At 58.0% G+C, this 10,311-nt stretch overlaps 1 protein-coding gene across 1 annotated transcript; it reads left to right on the forward strand.

Moving 5' to 3' along the window:
* Window positions 1-2,614: 2,614 nt before the first annotated feature.
* Window positions 2,615-10,034, forward strand: PEX11G (peroxisomal biogenesis factor 11 gamma). Its single transcript, XM_006104858.3, is given in 6 exon segments — window positions 2,615-2,808; window positions 4,008-4,086; window positions 4,089-4,195; window positions 5,521-5,699; window positions 8,076-8,138; window positions 8,697-10,034. Coding segments are annotated over 6 exon segments (723 nt in total). The 5' UTR covers window positions 2,615-2,748; the 3' UTR covers window positions 8,932-10,034.
* The last annotated feature ends 277 nt before the right edge of the window (window positions 10,035-10,311 follow it).

Raw genomic sequence — 10,311 nt, forward strand, 5'->3', positions numbered from 1 at the left:
CCCCAGGTCTCCTGTGGCTGAGTGGCAGTGCGGCAGGGGGGCTGTGTGGCTGTGGGGCCTCCCTGGGATGGGGACATGGGAGAGCAAGATGTGTGGGGACGACCTGTGGTCAGTGTGGCACTTGCTGGGTGTGCGGGGGCTTGTGGGATGCACAGGGGAAAGGTCCAGGTGGGAGCAGGAGACTGGTCAGGATTGGGGGAGGACGGGCAGAGGCCAGTGGAGGAGGCCAAGTCGTGGGAGCGGACAAGGCCTCCCAGGACAGCGTGGGTTCAGCATGAGGAAGGGAGTGTGCACAGGCAGCTGAGCCCTGGAGGCCACACTTCCTGAGAGCTGGTTTGGGGCCCGGCTGTGGGGAGATAGCGGCCACCAAGACAGATACAAATCCCTGCCCTGGTGTAGTTCACATTCTGTTGAGGCGAGACAAGTAAGTAGACAACTAGCTAATGCAACAAAGATACAGTTGCACTTGATAGTGTTACAAGCTAAGGAGAAAAATCAGACGCAGGAAAGGTGGGTGGGAAGGGCGGCCGTGTGAGGGGAGGTCCTGGGAGAAGATGATGTTTGAGAAAACCTGAGGGGGAGGCGAGGGAGGGGCCAAGTGGGGCTCTGGAGGGCGAGCCTTCCTCGCAGAGGGAACGGCCAGTGCAAAGATCCTGAGGCAGGATGTGCTGCAGCTTCAAGGAATAGGAACCAGGCAGTGGTTGGGAAGGAGTGAGTGAGGCAGACGAGTCATAGGAGTTGAAACCAAGAGGAAATATTTTGCAAAAGGCAATCAGTCAATATCATTAGTCATTAGGAAAAGGCAAAACAAAGTTACATTGAAATACCACTTCACATCCAGTAGAAAGACTGTAATAATAATTTTAAAAAAGCAAAATAAAAGTGTTGGCAAGAATGTGGAGAATTTTGTGCATCATTGGTGGGAATGTAAAATGGTACAGCCCCTGTGGAAACCAATGTTTTAACTTTTCCTCAAAAAGTCAACCATAGCCCTAGCCCAGTGGTTCTCAACCTTCCTAATGCCGTGACCCTTAAATACAGTTCCTCATGTGGTGACCTCCGACCATAAAATTATTTTCGTTGCTACTTCATAACTATAATTTTGCTACTGTTATGAATCGTAATGTAAATATCTGATATGCAGGATGTATTTTCATTGTTACAAATTGAACATAATTAAAGCATAGTGATTAATCACAAAAACAATATGTAATTATATATGTGTTTTCCGATGGTCTTCGGCGACCCCTGTGAAAGGGTCGTCGCGACCCACAGGTTGGCGACCCACAGGTTGAGAACCGCTGCCCTAGCTGGTTTGGCTCAATGGATAGAGCAAGCCTGTGGACTGAAGGGTCTCGGGTTTGATTCCCGTCAACCGCACATGCTCAGATTGTGGGCTCAATCCCCAGTAGGGGCCGTGCAGAAGGCAGCCAATCAATGATTCTCTCCCTCTCCCTCTCCCTTCCTTTCTGAGATCAATAAAAATATATTAAAGAAAAAGTCAACCGTAGAGTTACTGTATGATCTAGCAATTCCACGCTTAGGTCTCTACCCAACGGTACTGAAAGCAGGGACTTGGACAAGTACATGCACACTTACGTCCACAACAGCATTAGTCACAACAGCCAAGAAGAGGAAACAGCCTCGATGTCCATCAGCTAATCAACAGATAAACAAGCGTGGCCCATCCGTATGATGGAGTATTATTCGAAAGGAATGAAGCACCGCTATAAACTCCAGCGTGGATTATCCTCAAAAATACTATGCTCAATGAAGGAAGCCAGACACAAATGGTCTCATACTGTGATTCCATTTTATGAAATGCCCAGAACAGGCGAATCCAGAGACAGAAAACAGATGGTGGTCCCAGGTGGGGGAGGGGAGTGAGTGACTGCCGGAGTGACAGCGTCCTTTCAGGGTGATGAGAACGTATTAGAAGAAGTGCTGTTTATACAGCACATGAATGTGCTAAACGCCCTTGAACTGTACTTTTTAAAATGGAGACTTTTATTCCAATAAAAAAAGTCAACAGGCCGTGTTAACTTCTTGAAAAAAAAAAGTATCTGACTTGCTGATGAGACAGTGCATGCATATTGCACAAAATTCAAAAGCTACAAAGTGGCACAAAAGTGGAAGTTTAATCTCCTCTTCCCAGCCGCCAGTCACCTCTGGAGCGACTCGAGTTAGCAGATCTTGTCTGCTCTCTGGCACGAACCTGCGCTTACTCACTTAACAGAAAATGCAGAAAGGGTCAAACAGCAACAAAAAAGCGCCTTGGATCCGAGCGAACAGGTTTGGGGATTTTGCCTGAAATAATTGTTCCCCGTGGGCAGAGGAGGCTGGTTACACTGCGCTGGGCCAGGGAAAGGGAGCCGCGTGGGGCGTCACGTGCGCGCCCGCGGGCAGAGGGCAGAGGGCGCAGGGCGCACGGCCCGCAGCAAACTCGGTTAGTCAAAGGGCGCTGGTCAGTGGGCTCAGTGGTTAGAGCGCGGGTTTGATTCCTGGTCAAGGGCACTACCTGGGCTGCAGGTTCACCCCCGCCCCTGGAGGCAACCAATCCGTGTCTTCCCTCTCCGTTTCTCTGTCTGTCTGTCCCTCCCTTCCACGCTCTCTAAAAAGTAGGTGAAAGGTGAGGATTAACAAGAAGGAAAGAAAGGGCTGGTTCCGGGACAAAGGGCTGCGGCCGCGCCTGCGCAGAAGGTCCCGGGCAGCGGGGGAGGGCCCCCTGCGAGGTGACGGCGGGTTGCCATGGCGGCGCTGAGCGGCCTGGCGTCGGCGCTGGAGTCGTACCGAGGCCGCGACCGCCTGGTGAGGCTGGGACGGAGCGCAGCCGAGGCCCCGGGATCCGGCCCAACCTCAGACCCGGGAAGCGGAGGCTGCGGGCGGGATCCCCGAGCGGCCCCGGCCCCAGCAGCCCTTTGGGGCAGTGCCCGCCGACCTGGCGCCCGGGCTGGGCGGACCGGACCGGACCGCCAAGTAGGGGGCGGGCTGGGCCGTCTCAGGACGCGCGGGGCGTGCGCTCCCACCGGCTCAGCCGCGGGGCGCACCTGCCACCAGAGCCCGCGGACGTCCCGGGTCTGGCGCGGCCGCAGCTGCCCCGGGTTGTCCGGGGAATCTCAGGGGTTCAGGGTCTGGATGTTGGCGATGAGCGCAGCCTCCCTGGTTCGGACTGAGTGACTCCCTCCAAGCCCCATCTCTCCTGCGGCCTCACGGGCTCACGGGCCAGCAGAGGGCGCCCCGGGCGGGGCAGGCAGTTCACTCCCCGCCCCTGCTGCTCTGCGAGGCGCTGGCCAGGACTTACGGGTGTAAGACCGGGAGAAGCGGGTGGAATCAAGATGGAAGGTGGCGAGGCTGACCGGTTCACCACGCCCCACAGCACCGAGCGGGTTCCCTCTTACGGAATAATTTATGCAAATCACCCTTTGTCCGCGGGCCAAGGCCGCCTCCGTCCCCGTCTCCCAGCCCAGCCCGGTTCGTCCCGGGTGGATGCAGATACACGTGTCTGCCTGGTCCGTTGCCAGCGGGGAAGGGAGGCCATGAGGTGGGAAGTGGGGTTCCCTTTTCTTGTCCCCATCACATCTGTCTCCAGAGGCCAAGCCCTCACGACATGAGCCAGCCCTTTGTTAGAGTCGGCGCAGTGCCTTCTGGACAGCGATGTCCTGTGTTTCCATTCGTCCTGCACGTTTCTTTTTGAACTTTCAGCTTTTATTGAAACCTGTTGAGTTACCAGTGGTTCTCAACCTTCTGGCCCTTTAGGTACAGTTCCTCATGTTGGGACCCAACCATAAAATTATTTTCGTTGCTACTTCATAACTGTAATGTTGCTACTGAGATGAATCGTCATGTAAATATCTGATACGCAGGATGGTCTTAGGCGACCCCTGTGAAAGGGTCGTTCGACCGCCAAAGGGGTCGCGACCCACAGGTTGAGAACCGCTGAGACTCCCCACGGCCAGGTGCTCTGCCCCGCCCAGGAGCAGAGCCTGCTGACTGTCTGCTTCCCCCAGATCCGGACCCTGGGGTACTGCTGCCAGCTGGTCGGCGGGGTCTTGGTGGAACAAGGTCCGGCCAGGGCAGACGTGGGGGCGCCCTGCTGGCAGTGTCCTCCCAGCTCAGCGGCTGTAGGACCATCCTTCGCCTCTTCGATGACGCGGCCATGTTTGTGTACACGAAGCAGTATGGCCTGGGGGCAGAGGTAAGGGGTGCAGCCCGCAGGGACTTGTCTAAAGGCAACTGTGTGGGCAGTTTGTTTTTTCAATTGTACTTTCTTTTTTTAGATGATAAGATGTTCTCATTTTAACGAAATTTAAAAAGTAGCTAATACATTCACACATTCATAAAAACAATGTAATTTAAAAGTCTCTCTTTCCTGACTCCCCCAGTCCCCAGTTTTCCTCCTCAGAGGCAGCCACTGTTGTCAGCTTCTTCTGTTTCCTTCCTGAGATCTGTACCCTGACAGGCAAATACACAATTTTTTTTTGTTTATTTGTTAATCCTCATCCGAGGATATTTTTTCTATTGATTTTTAGAGAGAGTGGGAGGGAGGGAGGGAGACAGAGAGAAACATCGATATGAGAGAGACACATCGATTGGTTGCCTCCCGCAGACACCCAACCAGGGCTGGGGATGGAACCTGCAACCGAAGTACATGCCCTTGACTGGAATCGAACCCGGGACCCTTCCGTCTGAGGGCCGATGCCCTATGCACGGAGCCAAACCAGCTAGGGTGGCAATGCACAATTTGACGTAAATAGTTGTGTGCCACTGACACTCTGGCCACTTGCTTTTTTCACTCAGCAGTACAACGTTGAGGGCATTCCATATCAGACCAAAAAGAGTGCCTCCCTTTTTATGGCCAGGCATGCGGTACTCTGGTATGTAGCTTGACAGCGGTTTGTTTAACCAACCCCTTGTTGATGGACATGCAATTTAGCTGGGTTAGCAGTACTGCATTATCCCACATGAGTGCCAGCTCTGCGCTCCTTACCAGGGAGTGAACTTGCCCCCCAGGGGCCCAGGAATGCCCCCCTAGGGTACCTGCAGCCTCAACTGGCCCTGCCTGGCTGGGTGCAGGAGGTGAGGTTTAGACCTCAGGGTTGGAGGGCAGGGGTACAGTACAGTGCAGAAGAGTCCTGCAGGTCCATGGCCTGAGGAGCGTCCCTGTATGAGTTGGGGCAGGTGGCAGCTCACCCTAAGCACCTCAGTTTGCCTGTTTGCCAGGATGGTGACTACCCCTCTGGTTTGGGAGAGGGACCCGTCCTGCAGCCTGGAGTTACCACCCCACCCCACCCAGCTCTGCCCCACCAGCTTCTCTGAGGACTGCCTGCCTGCTTCCCTCTCAGGGTCCTGTGCAGGGGTCGGGCCTGGAGACCCCTGGCCAGGACCTGGGAGCCTGTGGCAGGGCAGGAAGGCTGCGAGGCAGGGGTCCCGAGTCATGGCTTTTCATGGCCTGGCCCAGGCCCCTAATATGGGCAGTGGGTAGGTCGGCCCCAGGCCCAGCTCCCTCTCCTGGTCCTGCAGGAGGAGGACATCTTGGTCCGCTGTGTGTCTGTCCTGGGCAACCTGGCCGACCAGCTGTACTACCCCTGCGAGCACATCGCCTGGGCTGCTGATGCCAAGATCCTCCACGTGGACTCCGCCCGGTGGTGGGTGCTGAGCACGGCCTTCTGGGGGCTCTCGCTGCTCCTGGGGATTGTCAGGTAGGCGTTGCCGCTGCTCCCGCGGGCTGGAGGGAGGGAGCGCTCATCGCTGGTGCGGTTGGCAGACAGGCCGGAGCTGTGTGGTCTTGGCCGCCCTGCTATTCCTGTTGTTGCCACCTCACTGTGTGCACCCGACCACAGCACACAGACGTGGCTTTGAACAACACGCGCTGATTGTCTTAGAGTTCCGGAGGTCAGAAGCCCAACATGGTCTCACTGGGCTAACCTCAGGCTGTGGGCAGGGCTGTGGCCCTCTGGAGGCTCCAGGGAGAATGTTCCCCGCCTTCTCCAGTTTCTACAATTCCTTCCTGCATGCCTTAGCTCCGGGCCCTTCTTCCGTCTTTGAAGCACATCCCTCCAGCCTCTGCTTCTGTGGTTGCGTCTCCTCCTCTGACTCCGACCCTCCCGCCTCCCTCTTCTGAGGTCCCTGGTGTTGGCATTGGGCCACCTGGATAGTCTCCCAGCTCAAGACCCTTCACTCAGTCCCATCTGCAAAGTTCTTTTTGCCACATAAGGGGACACACTCATGGATCCTGGGGATTAGGACGTGGGCTTCCTTGGGGGCCATGACTGTGCCACTGGGCTCAGGAAGAGAACGTGTGGCCTGGAGAGGAGTGGCCGGCGTGGCTGCCTTCACCGGCCCGAGTCCTGCTCGCATCGCATCGCCATCAGCAAACAGCCCCAGGTGACATAGCCAGGAGTTTCCTGCTGGCTCTGTGCTTCCAAAAGCCGTCAGGTTCCTAGAACTTTAAAATAATGGTTTCCTCCCAAACATTTTCTTCTCTACACATTGCTGAGCGGGTTTGTTCAGTCCCTTGCCCCAGAAAACACAGGGCATGAAGGGCCTCCGTGGCAGAATTTCATGCAGCAACAGTCTCTTGGATCCCCGAAGGGAGGCCGCCGACCCCTGACCACCTCGAGGGCTTGGGGGAGGTGGGCGTGTCACTCGCCCTGGGCTAGGCCCTGCCATCCAATAGCCCTTGTTCTCCCCTTACAGATGCTCTAGTTGCACGTTCATCTCAGTCTGGAAAACGAACGAACCCAAAGTGGAAGATTCCAATCACCCACAGGCCAGAGGGGACCCAGAGATCCCGCTGTTTAGACTCTGATGACTCTTCTATCCTTTGACCTCACACTCTGTGGACACATTTTCCTTGCTCTGATCTCCTCGTTACACGGATGGGGCTGTCTTGATAATGAGCTCTCCTCACGTTCATGGTCACTGTGTCTGTGACCTTCCCGTGGGCTTGGGGGCCCCGATAGGGGCCTGGGCTCTGGATACTCCCGAGGCTGCAGCTCCCAGGGGCCTGGTGACCTCTGCGCTGAGATCCACCATTCCTGTATTAGGGGCAGCCTCGATTCCATTCATTTTAAAAAATAGACTATATTTTAGAGCTGTTTTAGGTTCACTGCAAAATTGAGCTGAACGTAGAGTTCCCATTTCCCACCTGCCCCACACAGCCTCCCAGCCAACGTGACGTGAGAGAGGGACATTCGTTGCAGTCGATGACCCTGCACCGACATGTCATCCTCACCCGGCCATGGTCTACACTAGGGTCACCCCGCTGCACAGTCCCTGGGTCTGGTGAGATGTAACCTGACATCCACCATCACAGCATCACACAGAGCGGTTTCCCAGTCCTGACAATCCCGTGCTCTGCCTGGTGCCACTCGTGTTTGGAGCATGTTGTTTTCCCATGATTGTCCGTATTTGGTGTTAGCAAGGGTGTGGAGTCGGGGAGCGTGTGTGCTCGTCATGACCGGTGTCCTTAAGACCCCAGGATGCTGCAGAGTCACCTGGAAGGTTGGAATGAGATGCCTGGGGCCAGGTGCCCAGAGGTTCTGATTCCACTGGTCTAGGGACCCAGCACCAAGGACTTGGTTTTGCCTCAGTTCCCCACTTACCTCACTGCAGGGGTGGCCCTGCGTCCCATCCTCTCTGGATGGGCACACAGGGGCTGGGAGATGTGACCAGGACCCGGACCTCCCAATCGTGAAGTCTGGCTGGGTCAGCCCTCCCACGGGCAGGACTCAGCCACCTGCACTTACCCGGCCGCCCCCAGCCCAGGGTGCAGGGCCAGGTGGGCAGTCGGGGCGGGCGCTCTGCAGGCCTGAGAGCCCTGGGGGAGCACGGGCTGCCTGCGCTGGCTGCTTCCTCAGCCTGAGGTGCCGGCCCTCAGAGCCCGGAAAGTTGTCAGGACCACCTCCCACCGGCTGGTCGGAGCCACTTGCAGAGCTCGGCACCATTAGGGTGACCTGTGGCCGAGCGGCGGGTGGCAGAGCCTCCCCAGGGCCCGCTTTTGGGGATTGAACCCCTGCACCCATCCTGCTTCTCTTGCCCTCTGGCTGGGCCCCTCATCCTCTCTGGTGTTGCAGGTCCCTGTGGGTGGTCCTGAAGCTGAGACAGCAGCTGAGGAGCCCTGCAGCGGCCGTCACCAGGTATTTCCTGGGGAGAAAGGCCACCTTCCCTCTCACAGGTCCCAGGAGTTTCCCCAGCCCCGGGGGGTGCTCTAAGTTGCCAGTATTATCAGCCCTGTCCCTGCACAAGGCCCGGCGGTGCCTGGGTCACTGGGCTCACCACAGCCTCCAGGTGACGGTAGCATCTCACTTGTGGGGACAGTGAGGCTTGCTCGAGGCCCCACAGGCAGGACACAGCAGCCAGGACTTGGGCTGAGTCCTCACGCTGCACCCGCAGAGCAGGACTGGGGGACCAGGGCACTGTCCCTTTCTCCTGGGAAGCGCTGTGCCTGGCGCAGGCCTGGGACCTGCCCCGGGGCCACTCCTGCCCCATCCCTGACTGGTTCCCGGGGTCAGGATTGAGATGTGGATTTGAGACTTTCCACACAGGTCTGTGCCCTGGTCACGTGGGTCCCTCTGGGGGTGACAGGACTCCTCCTTGCTCACAAACAGGGTCTGTGGTCACTCCCCTCCCTGCCCGTCCGGGCCAGCGTGGGCACCCCTGGGCCTGCCCTGAACGACTCCTCTTTGACCCCACAGCCAGCGGTCCCGGAGCGCGCGGGGGGCCGTGGAGGCCCGGATCCAGTCGGAGCTCATGACTCTCCTGAGCAACCTGGCCGACCTGGCCAACGCCGTGCACTGGCTGCCCCCAGGTTTCCTGTGGGCAGGCCGCTTCCCTCCGTGGCTGGTGGGCCTCCTGGGCACCATCTCCTCCCTCCTCAGCGTGTTCCAGGCAGCCCGGGCCAGCGGCTGGGCTGACAAGGCCGCCTCCTGACCGGCCGGAAGTGCATGGACACCGCCGGAACCTGCTGAAGGGCCTTCCACAGACAGAAATCACCGGGCAGGCAGCTGGGTCTCTGAGCAAACCAAGGCCAGATGCGGGGAGCTGCAACCCAGAGGACACAGGGCGTGACCTGGGGCACAAGCTCAGTGAGGCAGGATGTGGGTGGGCTGAGGTCCCCGGGTGCTGGGGGTCTGGGCCCTTCCCCCCAGGGCCCTTCCCCCCCGCCCCCCACTTGGAGGAGGTGTCTCTCAGGGCCAGAGCAGAGGACCCGGGACTCCCATGTAGACGAAAAGGCCACAGCGGCCTAAGCAGAGCCTCACTCCCGTCCCTGGCATCCTGTATCCAGATAGGCAGGCCAGGATGGTACGCGCCAAACGGGCCTTAGGAAAGCTGACATGAGAATCAATTAAAACTGTGGTGCTGGTGCGAGGCCCAGGGTGAGTCCTTTTTCCTAAACTCACCAGCTCCTTGCCCCTCCCGCCCGCTGGCCCGCTCACTGCACGCCCTCTCCCTGCACCTTAGTTCAGGGAGGGCAGGCGGTGCCACCTCTGGACGTGACGGCCATGTGCCTGGGTGGCTTCTCAGGGGACAGAGCTGCAGTGGAGGCCACACCTCCCATGACCCTTTCTGGAACCTCTTTGGCTGGTGGTCCTATCCGGTGAAGGCTGCTGGGGCCGTGCCCACATCACATCCTTCCCTCCTGATCATTGTGAGGTGCTTGTGGTCGAAGCAGCTGACACTCAGCCACAGCTCGGACCAGGGCCATCATCCCTTCAGGCCCGTCTGCACATCTCCTAGGTTCCTCGCGGGGCCGGCCGGCGTCTAAAGATGCTGTGGCTCTGTCTCCCACCTCATGGAGACGTGGCAGGACCGGTGCGTTTGTTTTCAGTCTGACACCTGAGGCCAGAAGTGTATGCGTGCGTGTGCGTGTGCGTGTGGCATTGGTAGATGATGCCCAGCCTGCGCCTGCGCCTGCTGGGCGATCTCCATGTGTCCCTGGACCCTCCACCTTAGTCCCAGCGGGAAGAAGGGAATCAGGCTCTGCCTTACGTCCCCGAAGTGCCTGGAAGACTCAACAAGACCTGTGCTTGCAGTCTGAAGCCTCATGATTTCAGCCAGATTGCTCTTTTCAGGGAAGATAAGAGGCTGGGAACAGCTGGGATGGAGGGCTGCTCGGGGTAACATGGGTGCAGAAGAAACCCCGCCCTACACTGGCTCAGTCTCCCCCTCCCTATTGCAAAGCCGAGCGCTGGCATGTTCCAGCGCCCGAGGAACCAGAGAGACTGGGTGGGGTCAGAGCAGCACCACCTGCCCGTCTGGAGACTCAGGGCATAGATGTCAGTGCTGCACGAGTGGGCGAGCCACGTGGAC

Source organism: Myotis lucifugus, unplaced genomic scaffold, assembly GCF_000147115.1.
Source record: "Myotis lucifugus unplaced genomic scaffold, Myoluc2.0 scaffold_615, whole genome shotgun sequence".
Classification (NCBI taxonomy): domain Eukaryota; kingdom Metazoa; phylum Chordata; class Mammalia; order Chiroptera; family Vespertilionidae; genus Myotis; species Myotis lucifugus.